The following is a 22,153-nucleotide window of genomic DNA, read 5'->3' on the forward strand; positions in this document are numbered from 1 at the left end:
AATACATTTTAACGGCTGTTTAGATTCCACCGAGGGGCCAGATTTGCATCCTCATCCCCTGATTATGACACATTCAGTCAGCACTCCAGGCTTGGCTTTTCCTTTTTAATATTAATGCAAGTAGTTGTGCAAACTCCCAAATATAGGAGCATACACACACACACACACACACACACACACACACACACACACACACACACACACACACACACACACACACACACACACACATTTAGTGAAGGTTACATCTGCTGAGAGAAGCAAATTGCCAAGAAGTAATTTCCACTCTGTGTCCTCTGTGAATCAATTTAGCTCCTTCTCTACCCTTTAACTGTCTTTAACGTCCTCAGGGATCCGCTATATGATGAGATCCTTCACTTTAAAGGAGAGGGACCTGCGGAAGAGCCAATGTGACGTTGACTTTTTAACAGCCCTTAAAGTAAAAGGAAAAGACTGGTTATTGTTCATCCAGCTTTAACCACCCACTTTTGACAAAGCCTCTTGCTGCAGTTTAATAAATGGGTAGTTGCCTGCTATTATCTCTTTTTGAGTCTTGTCATGGATCTGATTATATTTGGAACTTCATTTATTGAAAATGGTGGAATCGGCTATCAATCTCCTTGTCTTGACATATATATTCAAGGTGTGTAATTGTCTGTTTTTGGCTATATATGTACCGGCTCATTTTCAGTCTATGGTTTCAGTCCATGCATTCAAGTGCCTGAAAAACTTGATATGCAAACTAGAAATAACTGTGGCATACAAAAACTAAATCCAGGTTAAAATAACCATATCGCTAAGTTTACTCCATGTGCAGATTTCGAGTTTTTCCTACTGCATCCTACTAAGTCTGACCCCTCATGCTTGGGTAAGACTGTCTGAACAGAGCAGCCGGTCTGAAAACTAAACAGCAACGTATGATGGAAGTACTCACTGCAAAATTAAGGTGTTTGAACACAGACATGCGTTCAATTTGCCATAATGAAACTGTTAAATAAACTGCATCATGTACAGTTTTATAAAAAAAGCAATCCCATTTCCACTGACAGCTGTTGTGTTATATTTTAAACAGATTTTAATTGAACTGAAAATAAAAAAAGCTACCTTAATTAAATGGTTCAAATTGTTGCGTGCCAGTGCCAACAGGCTCCTGCAGAGTGTTTGCAGATCTAAATGGACACGGTTGAAAGACTTCCCTCTCTGGGAAACTCTAGCTGATAGTGCTCCAGCACCACCTCCAACAGAGACCGTGTGATAATAACGACACATTTTTATCTCCATCTAATCACTTTAAAGGGTTTGATTGACATTGGGGCAGTTTCGCAGTCAGCTAAACAGACAGTTAATGCTTTTGAGATGAGCACACTAAAATATTAATGTGGATCTTGGGCTCGGAAAGGTCATTCCTGTGACTTATATTGAATAATAAGAGGAGCAACTGCTGTGAACCTTAAGTAACACCAGCTAGTAAAAGAGAGCACAGCACAGGCAGCGGCACCTCGGCTGCAGTCCTCTGCTGGACGCCGTACAATCTGTTATCTGATGATAACAGATGAAACACTTTCTCTTTACACACAATGTGTTTGTAGCTGCAGGTCAAACTGAACACAGCAGAAAAAAACAACACGTCGCATATATAAGACAACAGGTTTATTTTGTTCACGGGATCTGGTTCGGATGTAGACACACAGACACTTTTACTGTCACTGGATTCTAAAGAGGACCTCAGATGGGCTGAAATCCAACCTTTTACCTGTCAACTTTCTTCTACATTCGAATTATAATGAAATAAACTTCATTTTTGCCATTAACTTGAGCCATAGTATATAGGGATTCATCTGTTTTAAGTGACCATCTGTGTGTCTGCTTTTATTATGCAAAGTCCCTTATATTGAAACCAATATTCATTAATGAATTCAATTTGTGAATCGTGAAGTCCAACACACCAAATTGCATGAGTCAGAAGTTGTTACAATCATTAGAGCGGGCACTTACGCAGGAAACAGCCTCCTGAGTTAGGATGAACAAATGAAGGTGTATTGTTAATGAGGGGAGAAAGAATGCATAGGCAAGGCAAGTTTATTTATATTGCACCTTTCAGCACACGGCAATTCAAAGTGCTTTACAAAATAAGGCATTAAAAAACAAAGATAATAAAACACAACAGGTATAGAATTCATGAATAAATGCCATACTGCAGTGTGAATATGAACAGATTAATCAAAAGCAGCAGCAAAAATATGAGTTTTCAGTCTGGATTTGAAAGTAGTAAGAGTTGCAGCGGACCTGCAGGATTCAGGGAGTTTGTTCCAGATAGTCGTGGTGGCATAATAGCTAAACGCTGCTTCTCCATGTTTAGTTCTGACTCTGGGGACAGAAAGCTGACCAATCCCTGAAGACCTGAGAGATCTGGATGGTTTATAGTTATGCAGGAGATCGTTAATATAATTTGGTCCTTAACCATTCAGTGATTTAAAAACGAGCAGCAGTACTTTCAAATCAATTATTAGACAGACTAGAAGCCAGTGTAAAGACTTCAGAACAGGACTGATGTGATCCACTCTTTTAGTGTTAGTGAGGACTCGAGCAGCAGCGTTCTGAATTAGCTGCAGCTTTCTAATGGATTATTTAGTGAGACCTGTAAAGACACCATTACAGTAGTCGAGTCTACTGAAGATAAAAGCATGGACAAGTTTTTCCAAATCTTGCTGTGACATTAATCTTTTAATCCTAGATATGTTCTTAAGGTGATAGTATGCAGACTTAATAATGTTTGTAATGTAAAGTCCATCACTACACCTAGATTTCTTGCTTTATTTGTTGTTTTGAAGTCTGCCGACTGAAGCTCTGCGATTACTTTTATTCGTTCCTCCTTTGCTCCAAAAACAATAATCTCAGTTTTCTTTTTGTTGAATTGGAGGACGTTTTTACTCATCCAGTCATTGACGTGCTCAATGCACTTACTCAGTGAATAGTGTCCTGGTGAAATTGTTATATACATTTGGGTGTCATCTGCATTGCTATGATAACTTAGGTTGTTGTTTTTCATTATTTGAGCCAGTGGTAGCATATAGATATTAAAAAGCAGAGGTCCTAAGATGGAGCCTTGAGGAACCCCAAATGTCATATTTGTCAACGCTGATGTGTAGTTGCCAATAGAGACAACGTTTTTTCTGTCGTTTAAGTAATAAAACCCATTTAAAACTGTTGCCGAAACTCCCACCCAGTTTTCTAGTCGGTCTAGCAATATGTTGTGGTCAACAGCATCAAATGCAGTGCTGAGATCTAATAATTAGGGCCGGGACTTTAACGCGTTAATTAAGATTAATTAATTACACAAAAATTAACGCGTTAAAAAAATTAACACATTTTAATCGCACTTATTTTTGCACAGCGGAACGTTTATCACTGGATGAGTTTCAGGCGTACCGATTATACTGGAGCACCAACTTCATGACTTCAGCATGGGACTTCAAACAACAACAAACCACGGTGAACAATAGTCAAACATGAACAAACAAGCTGATGAGACCGCTTTGGTCGGCCCCGTGGATGGGACATTTTGTTGGATGGAAGCGTCGACAAGAGCACGGAATTGTGTGCAAATTATGCAAAAAATAATTTGCATATCACCGCAGCACATCAAGCCTAAAGTATCACCTAAATGCAAAGCATGTAGCAGCTAGTGTGGACTAGCCCGACTCCGAGTGCAAGGAACCACACCCTGACCCAACCCACACTCAACCAGATGACTGGTTTCAGGGCCAGGATAAGTAAGTCCACGTCTGAGAAAATAACCAACTCCCTGGCTCACTGGATTGCACTCTGCAGGGCCCGACATTAAGGACTGCCCGATGGCCCGGGGCCATCTAGTATTTAGCTCGGGCAATGAAGCCTCACCTGCTGGTTGCCCGATCGGGAAATCTATTATGCCAGTATCATGCAGCTCGCGGATCCAGTAATGAGTGACTCGACAGTAAAACTAAACATATCTATAACTAGTTTAGGTAGTTTGAGAGGTAATTAAAATAGCTACGTGTGATATTCTAACCTGAAGTGTGTGTTTTGTTCCGCTCACCGCTGCATGTGGTTATGCAGAGCTGCGTGTCGAGTCTCGACTCGTCAGCAGCAGCTGATCTCTCTCCCGTCAGATTAGACTTCACTCGCGTTTATGTCCATATCGGTCAGATCAAGCTAGTTCTAGCTAATGATATGACTACCTGCTTATTAAAAGACAACTACACAATAAGTGTCGCTATGCAACTGGATGAGGCCACAAAGTATAGCGCAGCATTATGCATTTGTTTACATGCCCACCGGAACCCCGAGGCATTACCAACAGATCAACGCACAATCAACCCATACAGGACATCTCTTTCTCCACATTAAGTGTTAGACATTAGAGTTGACTATCCTTGTCTGTCACATAAGTGGCGCAACTGAAGCGGTATTGCTCTAAAGGGAAATTATTTTGACCGAAGATATTTAGATGTGCCGGCTAACGGGAACTCTGACGTGTGCTTCGCGGATGCGCTCGTCTCCTCCCGACTGCTGCTCGGTCAGCTTCCGGATGAGGAGGCATTCATTCGACCAACTTACAGTAGTTAACATTACAAACTAGTTAACATTACAAACATTTTTAACAGCGGCCATAATAGTGTAAATAATGTTTGTGTTGGCAGTTATAACTGAATGTAATGTTTTCTACTTTTTTCCATCTGGGAAGGCATTTGCCTTCATCAGATCCCAAAATCCTTAATGTCATGCACTTGGACTGTAGACCACTTGGAGTAAAATCCATGTGAAAATTGCTTCTCACTGTTCTCAGGTCAAATATGTATATTTGATTAAAAATGCGATTAATTTCGATTAATTAATTACAAAGCCTCTAATTAATTAGATTAATTTTTTTAATCGAGTCCCGGCTCTACTAATAATACTAACACTGAGATTCTGCCACTGATAGCTTTCCCCTCATACATCTCTCTGTAGGTTCACGGTTGAATTTGTAAATGTATACAATGTTCTTTTGAACAAACATACATTTCTTTGCCATGTTTAGTTCTAATATGCTAAAACAGACGCCAAATAGAGATTTCACTTCGTAATAACAGAATATACATAAGACCTTCAATCGTCGACCCTCATTCAGATTAGGCCTCAATATTGTGGTTATGTAGTGACGGTAATGTAGTGTTAACAATTAATGCTTCAACAAATAATTTACACAATGAGAATGTTGATTAATAACCATATGTAAAGTAAATGTATTGAATAAGGAGTGAAATAATAGAACTATTAGAAAATGACTTTCAAACCAGGAAAATACGTCACTTTCAATCTTTTGACAAATAAAATACAGGAGTCTTATATCCAATATAATGTTAATATATTACCCAGCCATAGTTTAGATAAGGCAACACGTCACGAACATTTTCCTTTGACCCTCTCCACCACATTATAGCACAATAAAAATGCACCAAAATCACATACCCCTTTTCCTGCTGCCTCTATTTATGCACAATCCCCTTGCCTCCCCCTTTTTAATTCTCCCCCTCTCTTTTTCTCTATGCTATGCCTTAACTCTATACCTGTACAATTTGCCCTCGATGGGTTTCAAATTACATGCCACATCAAATAAGGCTATCTCATAAGACTGTGAGCGCGAATGTGTGTGTTCTTTGGTATTGGTCCACCTTCAGAATCAGATTCCTATTAAATGAATCTGCAGAGTTGGGTTCAGTATTCAGAATGAGTAACGCCGGGTTGTAATAGCTCTGATAGATATAGCATACTGTGCCATTATCACTGACCTTTCTTTCTTTCTCTTCTCTCTCCTTTTTATTCCTCTGCCTCTCTCCTCTGCAACCGTTTAAAGGAAGCGGAGGTAAGTAAATCCATTGTGTTTGTAACTTGATGATACCATTTTGAGACGTTTGGCACTTCCTTCCTGGAAGCCGCAGACACTGTAATGTTTATCTGGCACCACTTTTGCCCCTTTCACACCGACGCGTTTTCAGCTCCGGCTCGGAGCTGGATCCTGAAAAGTACCGGTGTTTCCTGTTCACACCGCAGAGGCGCCGCCTCTTAGCTCCGGAATCCGGTTCACTTCCAGCTCCAAAAAATTGTCGGTCTAGAGGCAAGAGCTTCGGAGCTAATACCTCATTCACACCAACGGTGTTTCAGGGCCGGTTCGGAGCTGGAGCTTGAAAAGCACCAGGTTTTCCTGTTCACACCGCAGCGGAGCAGCCTCTTAGCTCCGGAATCCGGTTAGTTTCAAGCACCAAAAAATTGTCCGGCCAGAGCAAATGCACCGTATACGTCACGCTTACGTCGAGGCGGGGGGCAGGGGGATCAACTCCTGAACAACAACAAAAAGCCCGGGTTTCATCCAGTTTGTACACAACGATGGAGAAACTTAACAAGCAGCAGTGGTCCACTGAAGAGACCAGCTACCTACTGGGAATCTGGTCTTCCGAAGAGGTACAGAGGAATCTGGAGCACAATCGGCCATTGTTGTTATTGTCGGTGTGAGCTGTGAGGGGTTTCCTTGCGGTTTGGCTTAAACGGTTACGTCATGACGCAAACGATGACGCACCAGTCAGACTCTGGGCAGTGTGAAAAGAGCCGGAGCTAAACCGAAGAACCGGTTCTGAACCTGAAAAGCTCTAGCACGGAGCTTGAACCGGAGTTGCGTTGGTGTGAATGAGGTCGCTTACGTCTCTCTTACGTCGAGGCGGGGGCAGGGGCAGATTCGTCGTTGAAGTAGATGCTGAAGACCACAAAGAAGTCTTGCATTTCGCATGTGATGTTTGTAAAGTTCCAAGTAAAGTCGTCCGATATCTTCCATTTTGTTTCGTAAGAGGATAACCAAAGCGAACAGCGCTTCAATACAAGCCATTGTTGTTGTTGTCGATGTGAGGGATTTCCGCGCGGTTTGGATTGTATGAAGCAGGCATGTAAACGGTGACGTCATGACGCAGCGGCGGCAGCTCTGGGCGGTGTGAACAGAGCGGGAGCAGAAAAGGGAAATCGGAGCTAGAAAGGGAAAAGCGCTGGTGTGAAAGCCGCATTTGAGATGGACTTCTTACAATTCAGCTCAGTAAAATATTGCTTTATTGGTTCAGTAGGTTTCATAATTTTAAAGAACATCCAAAAATATGGGGAAACCGGAACATTACACCCATACCTATAGTTGATAATTTCATTAAAAAACCTTTGGTCTATGCTTCATTCATTTAATGGTGTCTGTGTTTAGAAATCATTCATTAAGATGAAAAAAAGTATCGAGCTCAAGTGAGAAATGCTCGACCTTGGATTCATATAACCATAACCATAACTTATTGTTAGCAGGTTGAATATTACCTGATTTAATTTTACTTATTAAAATTGTCATTTATGAGAGTCAATTTAATGTTCTTGCCTTTTTTAATTCAGATCATATGTTGAAATATGCGTACATTACATTGAATAATGAGCTGTTACTTACAGTAACCTCATCTGTATAAACCTTACAGTATACAGATGAATAGATGTGTTGTTGTTTTCTCTGCAGATTCAAACTAGTATCCTTTTTTCTTCAACTGATACTAGAGTGAACATATCGTACAGGGAGGATGGAGTTTTCAAAGCATGGGCAGTCATTGTCACTGTACTGTATAAGCATAGAATACAACTGTAATGGTTTCACATTTGTTTAAATGGTGCAATGCTCAGTTAGAACTGTGCAGAAATGACTGCTCACACAGTAACATCATACTTTCCACAGCAATAAAGGATCATTTGATCATAGAGTCAGAGCAGGGGAGAAGGACATAGAATAAGATAAAAAATGAAGTGAGGACTTAGTGACGTGAGGACCTGAGGGAGAAGCTATCTAGGTTGCGTCTCTTCATTTATAACTTTTGTATCGGCTCTAATGCGGACAGCTGTCATTTATAGAACGAGGACTGGATGAGTGGGTCAACTGTCCATTTTCTGCTACTGTTTCCTATGACTAACCTCCCCCCTCCCTCCGTCTCCCCTTCCCTTCTCTTTAATTCAATAATTAAGGAGGTAGTGATTCCGCTCACAAACCCAGCAGGCTCTCTCTGCCTCGCTCACATAGTGTGACACAGGCTCCCTCCTGCTGACACACATATGCCTCGCTGTGGGCGCTACTTTAGATGCAGGAACAACCACTGTGCGTGTGTGTGTGTGTGTGTGTGTGTGTGTGTGTGTGTGTGTGTGTGTGTGTGTGTGTGTGTGTGTGTGTGTGTGTGTGTGTGTGTGTGTGTGTGTGTGTGTGTGTGTGTGTGTGTGTGTGTGTGTGTGTGTGTGTGTGTGTGTGTGTGTGTGTGTGTGTGTGTGGTGTGTGTGTGTGTGGTGTGTGTGTGTGTGTGTGTGTGTGTGTGTGTGTGTGTGTGTGTGTGTGTGTGTGTGTGTGTGTGTGTGTGTGTGTGTGTGTGAGGAGGAGGGGGGGGGTAGTGGGGTTGTATTACTCACTTTGAAAGGAACGCCTTCAGTCAATACCTGGCGCAACCTTAATCAGTTTATCTTTATTAATCAGTGTTAGGCCGTGTATAAATATTTCATTAATGGTTTAAAATACACTGTATTGTGGTTGTAAACTTGTAGAGTTAGTTATGACGGTACAAACAGTGTTGTAAAAATCTACAATGTCTTTATAGGAAAAAGCATTAACATGTTCTACAGTTCTTACTACATAAGAACACTACATAACCAAAGTGTGCTATGAACCATTTTCCATGCAAATATGGAGCTCATGGCACTCACAGTGAAGGCTGAGGCAGGATTATAAAATCATTTACAACCTCCAGACACTTCTGAGCATCAACCTGTTCACATAACAGAGAGCTCTATTGAAATGCACAACTGCTTCTGCTGCAGCGCTGCAGGATGAAAACACACCACTCCTTGACTCATCGACTATTAACCAATATGTTCTTCTACGTGAGAGATGCGTGGATCACTCACAATATTTAAGCGGTTTCATTGTGGCTGTTTTAATTGCTCTACAATAATAACAGATGTATCTTGCTGGGCAGAAAATCTATTCTGAATAGATGTGTTTGAATAAAACAAATCCAAACCTCTAATCAGCTCAGTATAACTGAGACAGTTATCTCTCTGATATGTCCAGTTAAAGACACTTTCTCCATGACAGTAGACGACTCTAGTAATAACAATAATGTGTGCTTCTTCATATATGATTGTAAGAAGATCCCAGTAGCAAAAATGTACATCCTGTTATCTTTTTACAACAACCCCTCTTCCTGAACAGTTTTCTGAGTAGAAGTCAATTGTGACCTTGACATTAAATGTTTTGTCCTAGTTAAACCTTTTATTCACCAGAGCATGTAATGTTCTTCACCACCCAGTGTGTCTCCTGCAGTTCTCTCTGTATATGTGTGTCCTATTTTTAAACTTCCAAACAAGCTGTGTCTTTTTCTTCTCTACTGCAATCATTCATCTTCACAAAACACAAGTAGTAGGGAACAAAAGGCGAGTAGAATGAGGACCGGGTCTCTCAGTAGTTTGGTTTAGTAGTTGGGCCGTTCTCTCTCTGGTCTGCAAAATAATTTAGTGATATTCTCCAAATCTAGTTCTTTTTTCATAACCCAGTTTCTTGTGTTGTGTTTCCACTCAGGATGACTACTTCAAAAGCTGGGCTCCTGCCAAGTCTCTGGATCAGGGTGAGTCCTGCTGTTTCTGTGTATTCCTGATGTGTATATGTATACACACCGACTGAGTTGAACATCAAACCTCAACACTGACTAAACTGAGTTTGTATTCTTGGTCGGACACCACGTTTTATGGGATCGGACAAATTGCCTATTGTTAGAGTTTGAAGACAATCTAAACATCATCAACACCAAAAGAAATGAGAGGTTTGACATATTTTTCTAAATAACATAAAGGTAAAACAGAAAAGGTTGTGAGATAATTATAGTGTTATAACAAAATGGTATGTTGCGTCAGCGTGTCAGCAGGCACTCCCTGTAAAGCACCCTCAGTCAAGAGGGTAATTTTTCCTTTAGCTAAAAAAATCCATCTCACACAAAGAGGCTAATGAAGTCATTTCCTCCAAGGTCTTAAAAGACTGCTCGTTTACATTTTATGATGCTTTCAATATAATTGTAGCAGCCTTTAAAAGCATGCTCAACAATATGTATGAGATACTATTTTGTCAGATTTGCCAAACATATCAGGCCCATTTACTCTGGTTAAACTTAATTGAAGGAAATCTTTGTTATTAAATTATATATAGTGAATATCAAAATAGTTTATAAATCAATGATAAATCTCTTTGGGTGAAAGGAAAACCAGTAGCTGTATAAGAGAATGCTAATCTACTAAATACACATGAACATACATTTCAGAATGTATTTACAGAGATAATGTAATTTCTTAGCGTCTTTAATATACTCAGGCTTGAATGTGTGATTTTACCTGTTTTAGGTTTACTTAACATCAGCATAATCCTTCACTCTAAGTCTGTTTACATCATGTGAATTAGGACTCAAAATGAGTCAATTACGATGCACAATAAGCTGACTTTAGATGTAACTTTTTCTGTGTGTGTGTGTGTGTGTGTGTGTGTGTGTGTGTGTGTGTGTGTGTGTGTGTGTGTGTGTGTGTGTGTGTGTGTGTGTGTGTGTGTGTGTGTGTGTGTGTGTGTGTGTGTGTGTGTGTGCGTGTGTGCGTGTGTGCGTGCGTGCGTGCGTGCGTGCGTGCGTGCGTGCGTGCGTGCGTGCGTGCGTGCGTGCGTGCGTGCGTGCGTATTTGTGCATGTTTGTGTGTCTGTGTGTCCCTTTTCCAAGCCCCAATGCTGCTACTGCTCCCAGTAACACACTGCTTATGGACTTACTATGGCTACAACGCCAAATCCACTTTATCAATCACACTCAAGTGTGTAATGCTCTTAGACCCCAAGTAACTCTTGACTAAACTTAATTATTGCAAACACTCGCATACTCTCACTCTTAATGTATCACATGCATGCATTCACACAGACCCACCAACCCAAACACACACACACACACACACACACACACACACACACACACACACAGTTAGGGGGGTAGATTGGGCTGCAGCTCTCTGAACAGCACAGCAGACTTTAAATCGTTCTCCCACAGAGTATGTTCTGTTCTGTGTTGGCTGGGTTTTGCATATCTAGCACAGTAACTAACTCTTCAGGGAAAGACTTGCTGAGCAGGTTTATCTGGGCCAGCTCCGCGTGGATACTGAGCCTAATGAGAACAGCGCCTCACAAGTTACAGTTTCTGAGAGAGAACTAAAGACAAAAAGTAAACAGAGCTTCCTTTTAACATCAGATGTTATGTGCCAACATCAAGTTCTTGCACATGCACTGAGGCCTGATTAAGATGTTAAAATGGACTAACGGAAATAAAATGTTACTGGAGAGCTACGGATGACACACTGTGGAGGTTCGGCAGTGTGTTCCACTGAGGCCAACCCTCTAATCCAACTTTATTATGTCTCTCAACTATTCTCATTACTTTACAAATATGTATTTTATTTAGGTCAGAGATAAAACATTGTTTCAAATAAATGCAGTAAAAATAATGGAAAGAGGGAAAGAACGCTCACAGTCAAGAGGTCACTCTTCACAACATTTCTTATTTCTCATCAATTTGGCATTTATTATGGTTATACAGTATGCAGTTATAGATGACATTGTACTCACCAAAGTAAAGGTCAGGTGAGGCAAGCAGAGAGCTAATACCATTTCTTAATAGCTGTTTCAGATGGCCCCACACGAAGGCGAGGTAAAAAAGATTAACAGCGTTGCACTCATTAAAGCATGAAGTATGCAAAATAGTTTTGTGAAGAATAACAATTCTACCCTGTAAAATATACTAACACTCCAATTGTTCAGATCAGGGAATCTGGCATCATTGCTATAAATAGGACCAAGTGGGAGAACAACACTCATACAGGTCGTAAACAAGCTGGCTGTCTGCACCAGTGGCGTCGCCTGGCCTGGGCATTCGGGGCTTTAGCCTCGAATGTTTTTTCTGTATCCCCGGACAATTCTCCCTCAATAATATAATACATTAACCGTGCTTTACGTGAACCTCATCATGACACTAGAGAGGACGGCAGGACTGTAATTTCCCGTGTTCAGTGAATGCAACAGAGGCAAGACACCAGACCAATCAGAGAGTTGCATGGAAATAAACGTGTGCTTGTCCTGTGTGTGTGTGTGTGTGTGTGTGTGTGTGTGTGTGTGTGTGTGTGTGTGTGTGTGTGTGTGTGTGTGTGTGTGTGTGTGTGTGTGTGTGTGTGTGTGTGTGTGTGTGTGTGTGTGTGTGTGTGTGTGTGTGTGTGTGTGTGTGTGTGTGTGTGTGTGTGTGTGTGTGTGTGTGTGTGTGTGTGCGTGCGTGCGTGCGTGCGTGTGCGTGTGTGTGTGTGTGGCATAGCGCATTTAGTGTGATAGAGGGAGAGGGAGAGCATCTGGTTAGCTAGCTGCACTAACGGACATAAGGAGCTGTTTGTTCCACAACAAGCTGGAGGAGTCCTCTCCTCTCAGACTGAGAGACTCAGGTGAGCTAAAGGACTCTGAGTGTTTAGATAGTTAACTTTAGTCTAAGTTATCTCAGTGGGTCTCAAACGGTTTGGTCACAAATTATTCAAAAGATTATTTCCGCGGCACACCTTCATATGATCACTATAGTTATAAAAAAAATAAGAGAATAAAGGAAAAACAGTTATGAAATACTATATGGCAGTAAAACCAGAATATAGCGAAGTAGCGCAAGCTACTTATAGGGGGTGGATTCCCTGATGCTGACGTCAAGATCACCAGCCAATCAGGATTGGCGTAATGAGATTAATGCTTCTGTTTGCTCCGCGATGAGGCGCATCCCATAGTGAGACATCTCACTACATGTTACTCTGAGAATTGGGGTTACGTAAGTAACCTATAGATTTTAAAGGTCACATGTCATGGCCATTTCCACTGATCATAATTCCATTGTTGTGGTCTACTAGAATAGATTTATACCGTGCAATTTTCCAAACTCACATTGGTTTCGCATACAGCATCTCTGTAAAGTATGTGTATTCACTCTCTCCACTAAACGGCTTGTTGCAGCTCTTGCCCCCCCCCCCCTGTGAGCCCAGTGTGCACCGATTGGTCGGGACCAGTCGGGACGTTGTGAATCGCGCTGAGCTCCGTGGAGGTGTGATTTCCTTGTTTAGCGATGCACAGCGAAACACAGCCAAATTCACCCTGAGCACACACAAAGTCACAGCCGAAGTAAAAACAATAAGTGTGGCTTGATATTGAGTAAGAAAAAGGTTGATAAACGCTGTGAGAATGGGTCTGCAGAGAGAATTTCGCCGCGATCCCAACTGTCTGTTATCAGCCTGCAGCCAGGGAGGAGAGATCAGCAGAGCTGCATGCACTGAGTGTGTGAGGAAGTCCGTGGATTGGTCAATTTGGACCAATCAGCGGGGGCTTAACGTAACGGCTCCGCGGAGGTAACGTGACGGCTCCATGGATTGATCCATTTCGTTCCGGGGACGACATGACATCATGATGTACCCGGAAGAATGAAATGGACAGTGACGTATCTCCAACGAGGCGTTTTGGGGAGGTATTTTCTGTTTTAGAGCTTTACTCCCTACATGGTGTACTTTGAGGGTTTTGACTCTGCAGACCGTTTACATGCATAAAAACCTTCATAACACACAAGGGGACGGGCAATAACCGGAAAAGCATGACATGTCACCTTTAAAAGCTCACAGTACCACCAAACCACAAAATACATCAAAATGTTTTAGGTTTGTAAACATTGTTCTGAATTTAAACTGAAAGCACTTTCCTTTCCTAGAATACCTTTTAACTTTTACACTACTTCACACAGTACTCTCCATGCATGAGAGTCACTGACATATTTCCTCAGGACATAGTGAGGTGACTTTGTGCTCTTCAGAAGGTGTCCCCTGCACACCTCTCTCTAAGGAGAAGTTTAATGTTGTTGAAACATAAAGCTTTTAGCCACTTAGACTCTTTATGGGAGTGCATAACAACATTTTGCTCGACATTTTCACATGATTCTTCTGCTGCAATGTGACTGCTCCCCTGCTGTGGAGCTGCTCGTCGCTGTGCTGTTGGCGCAGTTAGTCCCACACAAACAGCACACCTGGGAGTAACGGACAGTAAAACAATAAGACTGCAGATGAATAACAGGAATCAATCAGACAATCTGTTCTGCTCTGGGAACATTTGCTGTTTTCATGTGTCTGAATTGCCTAAAGTGTTTCTCGTTCTCACCCAGCTGGCATCACACTCCTGAGTGTCAGCTTCACCTTTTGACTGCAGCAAGTGTCAGCTTCACAGGCTTCTGAACAAGAGTCATCCGATGTGTGGCATGAACCAGGGCGGAAGAAGTATTCAGAACTTGAACTTAACAAAAAAGTACTCATACCACAGTGTAGTTAAAGTCCTGCAATCAAAGCCTCTGTTAAGTACATTTACAAAAGTACTTAGAGGTATGTTTCAGAAAATGTAATGTTTATTATCTGGATTACAATAAGTAATGCATTGATGTGTTCATCACTCTAATGGTGCAGCTGATAAAGGTGGAGCTCATATTAACTTCTTCTTATACTGCTAGGTATTTTACCATATACTGTATAATGATACATCATCAATTTATTAGCTGAATTATTTTTTGCAAAGTAATTTCCCTCTGAGATGTAGTGGAGTAGCAAATATAAAGGAGCATAAAATAAAAATACCCATATAAATAAATAAGTACTTCAAATGCGTACCTAGGTGCTGTAGTTAGTACATGTAGCCTACTTATATTCCACCATTGGGAATTATATGGGAAAAATGCCTGAGTCTGTATACTAATCAAAGATACAATGCAGTTCTCATTCATAACACTCCGTTCAATGTCTCACTATGGGATGCGCCTCATCGCGGAGCAAATAGAAGCATCAATCTCATTACGCCAATCCTGATTGGCTGGTGATCTTGACGTCAGTGTCAGGGAATTCACCCCCTATAAGTAGCTTGCGCCACGACGCATGCGTCATTCAAACACCTCTTCTCGCTCCAGAGCACATCTCTATAGTAGCCGGACAAGCTTAACGGTCCACAGACTGAACCCAAATATCCATTTCTGTCATAGTCTGCTCCATCATTCACCAGTAGTTTTCCATTCACCTGTCTCACCTGTTTTCCACACCCACTCGTTAACTCACTCTCTTTCTCTTCTGCACCCATTAGCTTCTGCCAGTATTTAAACTCGCACCTGACACACACTCTTTGCCAGATTGTACTTTGCCTCATGCTTGTCTCTCCCGCGTTCAACACTAGATTGCCTACCCGGTTCCGACCCTGCCTGTCCCCGACCTGCCTGCTCTGCCTGTTTCCTGATCCTGCCTGTCCCTCGACTATCCTGCCTGGCCTGTTATCCGACCCTGCCTGTATCCACGCTGACCGCCTCGCTTACTCCCTGACCCTCTGCCTGTCCCTGACTCACCTTCTGCCCGCTGTCCTCCGGTGCGTTATACTGCCCGGTTGGTATTCCTCCGATCCAGTGGAATCTCCAATAAAGGATATTACCAATTCTCCTTGGTTTCTCGAGTGCTGCATTTGGGTTCTCCTTAAGACTGTGACAGAACAATCTGGCCAGAACATGGACCCAGCGCACTCCTCTTCACCAAGAGACCGTTTCGAGAGAGTTGAGGACGCTCTCCAGAGGCAGGAAGCCTCGATAGCCGCCCTGGCCACCGAGGCTCATCATGCTACATCTTCACATGACCAGACGCTAACCTATTTAGCTGCGCAGCTACAGCAGCTAACGGCTACTGTGCAGCAGCTAGTGGCAGGAGTGGCCGCTCCAGCGCCTCTTCCTATGCCGTCGACACCCGCTTCTGCATCACCTCTGATGGGATTTACCCCGGAGCCTCGGGTGGGAACTCCGGAGCGCTACGCCGGGGAACCGGAGGGCTGCAGCCCGTTTCTTACGAACTGTTCTATCCTGTTTGCACTGCAGCCACACACTTTCGCTTCTGAAGCTGCTCGTGTGGCGTTCACGGTCAATCATTTGACTGGGAAAGCCCGACTGTGGGGCACAGCGGAATGGGAGCAACAAACACCCGCCTGCTCTTCGTTCCCCGCTTTTTCTGCGGAGCTGCGCAAGGTGTTTGGACCCGTGTCTGTGGGTCCAGACGCTGCAGGAGGACTATTGAACCTGAGCCAGGGTAATGGATCTATAGTGGATTATGCCATTGAGTTTCGCACCCGGAGCCGCCTCAGCAACTGGAATTCTGCAGCCCAGTGTGACGCCTATCTGCGTGGGTTGGCGGATTACATCAAAGATGAGCTTGTGTCGTTTGATTTGCCCAATTCACTGGATGGGTTGATTGAACTGATTTCCCGCATGGATCGGCGCATCCAGACACGGAGACGGGAGCGACGATCGGCGGAAGTTCAACATGCCTGGGCGCCCCGACGTCCGAGTTTGGCTGCGACTCCTCACCTCACTCCAGAGCCGCAACCAGGGGGGGATGAGCCCATGCAAGTGGGTCGCACCAACCTCACTTTGGAGGAACGTGAGCATCGCAGACGTCGTAACCTGTGTCTCTACTGCGGCCGGGCCGGCCATTTCGTTTCTCACTGCCCGGTAAAAGGCAAGGCTCAGCAGTAATGGGGAACATACTGGTGAGCCAAACCCCTGGATTTGTTCCCACTCAGAGACCATTGAGCCACGCCAGGTTGCTATTGCCGGATAGCTCTCAGGCTCTTGCAGTTTTTATTGACTCTGGTTCGGACACGAGTATTATGGATGAAGAGCTTATGCTGCAGTTGGGTATAGACCGGGTTCCCTTATCTCGCCCAGTTCCAGCCAACGCCTTAGACGGTCACCTGCTGGGGACAGTGACTCATCAGACTGTACCCGTTCACATGCTCCTGTCTGGGAACCATCACGAGACTATTCAGTTTCATGTTCTCCGGTCTCCACATATCCCGCTTATCCTGGGTTACCCATGGCTCCGCCGCCACAACCCTAACATTGACTGGGAGACGGGAGCCATTTTGGGATGGAGCCCCTCTTGTCATCAGATCTGTCTGAAACAGGCTGCCGCGCCTCAACGCTCGGGGAACCCCAGCCAAGTTCTGGATGTTACAGGAGTTCCACCGGAATATCTGGACTTCAAGGAAGTATTCAGCAAGTCGAGGGCTACTTCCCTACCACCACACCGGCCCTACGACTGTGCCATCGACCTGCATCCCGGCACCAGCCCTCCCAGGGGTCGATTGTACTCCCTGTCTGCTCCGGAAAGAGTTTCCATGGAGACTTATATCAATGACGCTCTGGCGGCTGGGATTATTCGCCCGTCCTCATCACCTGCTGGCGCAGGGTTCTTCTTTGTAGAGAAGAAAGACAAGACCCTAAGGCCCTGTATCGACTTTCGGGGTCTTAATAACATTACAATCAAGAATCGATACCCACTGCCTCTTATCTCTTCTGCATTTGAGTTGTTGCAGGGAGCAACCATATTCACGAAGCTGGACTTGCGTAACGCGTACCACTTGGTACGTATTCGCGAGGGGGATGAGTGGAAGACCGCCTTCAACACCACCTCGGGGCACTACGAGTACCTAGTCATGCCTTTTGGGCTTACCAACGCCCCTGCAGTATTCCAGGCGTTGGTAAATGATGTGCTCCGAGACATGTTGGACCGACACGTGTTTGTTTACTTGGATGACATCCTGATCTTTTCCAAGACACTGAAAGAACACGTGCACCACGTCCAGGCGGTTCTCAGGAGATTACTCGAGAACTCACTGTTTGTTAAAACGGAGAAGTGCGAGTTTCACACATCCTCTGTCTCTTTTCTGGGATACATCGTGGGACAAGGGAGCATCGAGATGGATCCTGCCAAGGTTGATGCAGTCACTTCCTGGCCGGTTCCAGATTCCCGGAAGCGGCTACAACAGTTCCTCGGGTTCGCCAACTTCTACCGGAGGTTCATTCGTGGATACAGTACCTTGGCCGCTCCTCTCACAGCCCTGACCTCCTCTAAGGTCATGTTCCAGTGGTCCTCCTCGGCTGAGGAGGCATTCCAGAACCTTAAGGCGAGGTTCACCTCCGGCCCCATCCTCCGAGTACCCGATCCTGTAAGACAGTTTGTTTTGGAGGTGGATGCTTCTGATATGGGGGTGGGAGCCATCCTGTCTCAGCGAGCAATGGACAGCCAAAAACTCCATCCCTGTGCTTTCTTTACAAAGCGTTTGACTCCAGCGGAAAGGAATTATGATGTGGGAAACCGGGAGCTGCTAGCAGTGAAGTTGGCTCTGGAGGAGTGGCGTCACTGGCTCGAGGGGACCAGTCAACCTTTCCTGGTGTGGACCGACCACAAGAATTTGGAGTACATCCGGTCGGCCCGCAGACTGAATTCCCGACAGGCTAGATGGGCCCTTTTCTTCACTAGGTTCAATTTCTCCCTCTCCTACCGCCCTGGTTCTCGGAACATTAAGGCTGACGCTCTTTCTCGTCAGTTTGGAGAGGGAGGTAACATTCCCAGGGGCTTGGACACCATCCTTCCGACTTCTCAGCTCGTCGCCGCCCTCATCTGGGAGGTGGAGGAGAGGGTCAAGGCTGCCCAGCAGGACCAGCCGGGACCCAGTGCCTGTCCTCCGAACCGCCTGTTCGTTCCGCAGACGTTGAGGTCTGATGTTCTCCAGTTGGCTCATAACTCCAGACTCACCTGCCATCCTGGGATCCAACGCACATGGGAGGTAGTCCAGCAAAGGTTCTGGTGGGCAACACTTAAGGAGGACACCAGGGAATTTGTTAATGCCTGCCCCGTTTGCAATCAGAACAAGTCTTCTCACCAAGCTCCTGCTGGTCTCCTACGACCTCTGCCTATCCCTCATCGCCCCTGGTCTCACATTTCTTTGGACTTTGTTACTGGTCTGCCACCGTCCAACGGACACACTGCCATCTTGACGGTGGTAGACCGATTCAGTAAGATGGCTCATTTTGTGCCGATACCCAAGCTCCCCTCAGCTAAAAAGACGGCAGAGCTGGTCCTGCTCCATGTGTTCCGGCTCCATGGGCTGCCTACTGATGTGATTTCCGATCGTGGTCCTCAATTTACCTCGGTGTTCTGGAGGGAATTCTGCACGCTCCTTGGGGCCACGGTCAGTCTGTCATCCGGTTTCCATCCGCAGTCCAACGGTCAGACAGAAAGAAAGAACCAGGAGATGGAGACAACCTTACGATGTATAGTCTCCAAGAACCCAGCGGCCTGAGCTAAACAGCTGCTCTGGGTCGAGTACGCCCACAACACTCTGGTCAGTTCGGCCACCAAGCTGTCCCCATTTCAGTGTGCTTACGGGCTTCAACCCCCTCTGTTTCCGGCCCTGGAGAGGGAGGTTACCTGTCCGTCCGTCCAGGCTTTCATCCGTCGTTGTCGACAGACCTGGAATCAAGCCCGGAGAACTCTCGTCTGTTCGGCCAACCGGTACGCCTCCTCTGCCAACCGCCGACGTTCTGAAGCACCTGTCTACCAGGTGGGCCAAAAGGTATGGCTTTCCTCCCGGGATATTCCTTTACGGGTGGATTCAAAGAAACTTGCACCTAAATTCATTGGACCGTTTGAGATTGTCAGAATAATCAATCCCGCAGCAGTAAGGCTAAGACTGCCTCGGACTCTGCGGATCCATCCCACCTTCCACGTTTCCAGGATCAAACCTGTCCGAGAGAGTGCCTTGGTTCCTGCGATCCCTCCCCCACCACCCCCCCGGATGATTGACGGCGGGCCTACGTACACTCTCCGACGACTTCTTCGTTCCCGTCGCAGAGGAAGAGGAGTCCAGTACCTGGTGGACTGGAAGGGTTACGGCCCTGAGGAGAGGTGTTGGGTTCCAGCTCGTCATGTGTTGGACCCCCGGCTCATCAGGGAGTTCCATCGGCGTAATCCCGAGCAACCGTCTAAGACCGTCACGTTGACGGGCAGAGACACAGGGAGAGTCTCTCCTCTTACCGTCAGCTCGTCAGAGGAGGACAGCGAGGGGCAGGCTTCTGATGAAGATGCAGATTCCCACAGGGGGCAGGAGAGGGAGGCGGAAAGAACTTTTTCAGATGAGTACTAATCCCACCTCCCACCTTCATCTGTAGATTAGCATTTAGGGACGTCAGGAGCCGTCCATTAAGGGGGGGGTTCTGTCATAGTCTGCTCCATCATTCACCAGTAGTTTTCCATTCACCTGTCTCACCTGTTTTCCACACCCACTCGTTAACTCACTCTCTTTCTCTTCTGCACCCATTAGCTTCTGCCAGTATTTAAACTCGCACCTGACACACACTCTTTGCCAGATTGTACTTTGCCTCATGCTTGTCTCTCCCGCGTTCAACACTAGATTGCCTACCCGGTTCCGACCCTGCCTGTCCCCGACCTGCCTGCTCTGCCTGTTTCCTGATCCTGCCTGTCCCTCGACTATCCTGCCTGGCCTGTTATCCGACCCTGCCTGTATCCACGCTGACCGCCTCGCTTACTCCCTGACCCTCTGCCTGTCCCTGACTCACCTTCTGCCCGCTGTCCTCCGGTGCGTTATACTGCCCGGTTGGTATTCCTCCGATCCAGTGGAATCTCCAATAAAGGATATTACCAATTCTCCTGAAGGAGGACTCGTCGGCGAGCGTCTGGTGGCCGGGCTTGCCACGGAGCCCGGCCGGGCCCAGCCCGAAAAGGCAACGTGGGCAACACCTCCGCTTCTCTGTCCCGCGGGCCCACCACCTACGGGAAACATCGATGGGGTCGGGTGCGCTGCCAGACGGGTGGCAGTGAAAGCGGAGGGTCTCGACGGACCAGACCCGGGCGGCAGAAGCTGGCTTTGGGGACGTGGAACGTCACCTCTCTGGGGGGGAAGGAGCCGGAGCTTGTGCGGGAGGTGGAGCGGTACCAGTTGGATCTGGTTGGGAACCTTACTTCTGGATAGGGGTTGGACTCTATTCTTCTCCGGAGTTGCTCAAGGTGTGAGGCGCCGGGCGGGTGTGGGGATACTCACAAGTCCCCGGTTAGGTGCTTCGTTGTTGGAGTTTACCCCAGTGGACGAGAGGGTCGCCTCCCTACGCCTGCGGGTTATGGGGGGGAAAACTCTGACTGTTGTGTGTGCTTATGCACCCAACAGCAGTTCAGAGTATTCGGCCTTCTTGGAGACCCTGGAAAGAGTCCTGTATGGGGCTCCTGAAGGGGACTCCTTAGTCTTGCTGGGAGACTTCAACGCACATGTGGGCAATGATGGAGACACTTGGAGGGGCGTGATTGGGAGGAACGGCCCCCCTGATCTGAACCGGAGTGGTGGTTTGTTACTGGACTTCTGTGCTAGTCATGGATTGGCCATAACAAACACCATGTTCGAACATAAGGATGCTCATAAGTGTACGTGGTACCAGAGCACCCTAGGCAGAAGGTCCATGATCGATTTCGTTATCGTATCATCGGACCTGAGGCCGTATGTTTTGGACACTCGGGTAAAGAGAGGGGCGGAGTTGTCAACTGATCACCATCTGGTGGTGAGTTGGGTCGAGTGGCGGGGGAAGCCTCTGGATAGACCTGGTAAGCCCAAACGTGTAGTTCGGGTGAACTGGGAACGTCTGGAGGAGGCCCAAGTTCAGGAGGCCTTCAACTCACACCTCCGGCGGAGCTTTTCGGGCATTCCTGTGGAGGTTGGGGACATTGAACCAGAGTGGTCGGTGTTCAAAGCCTCTATTGCCGAAGCCGCGGTGGGGAGCTGTGGTCTCAAGGTCTTAGGTGCCTCAAGGGGCGGTAACCCTCGAACCTCCTGGTGGACACCGGTGGTCAGGGAAGCCGTCCGACTGAAGAAGGAGGCCTTCAGGGATTTGTTATCCCGGGGGACTCCCGAAGCAGTTGCAAGGTACCGACAGGCCCGAAGGGCAGCAGCCTCATCCGTGGCCGAGGCCGTGGCCGGAAATGCTGAAGGCTCTGGGTGTTGAGGGACTGTCATGGTTGACACGTCTCATCAACGTTGCGTGGAAGTCGGAAACGGTACCGAAGGAGTGGCAGACCGGGGTGGTGGTCCCCCTTTTCAAAAAGGGGGATCAGAGGGTGTGTGCCAATTACAGAGGCATCA

At 46.0% G+C, this 22,153-nt stretch overlaps 1 protein-coding gene across 2 annotated transcripts in view; it reads left to right on the plus strand.

Moving 5' to 3' along the window:
- Positions 1-22,153, plus strand: part of spock1 (SPARC (osteonectin), cwcv and kazal like domains proteoglycan 1) — a 132,451-nt gene that overhangs the window by 51,144 nt on the left and 59,154 nt on the right. For both annotated transcript variants that reach the window (XM_034092207.1, XM_071204529.1), the window contains exon 3: positions 9,650-9,695. In XM_034092207.1, coding sequence (XP_033948098.1) covers positions 9,650-9,695 — 46 coding nt within the window. The remainder of the gene's footprint in view (positions 1-9,649; positions 9,696-22,153) is intronic.

Source organism: Pseudochaenichthys georgianus, chromosome 10, assembly GCF_902827115.2.
Source record: "Pseudochaenichthys georgianus chromosome 10, fPseGeo1.2, whole genome shotgun sequence".
In the NCBI taxonomy this organism is placed as follows: Eukaryota; Metazoa; Chordata; class Actinopteri; order Perciformes; family Channichthyidae; genus Pseudochaenichthys; species Pseudochaenichthys georgianus.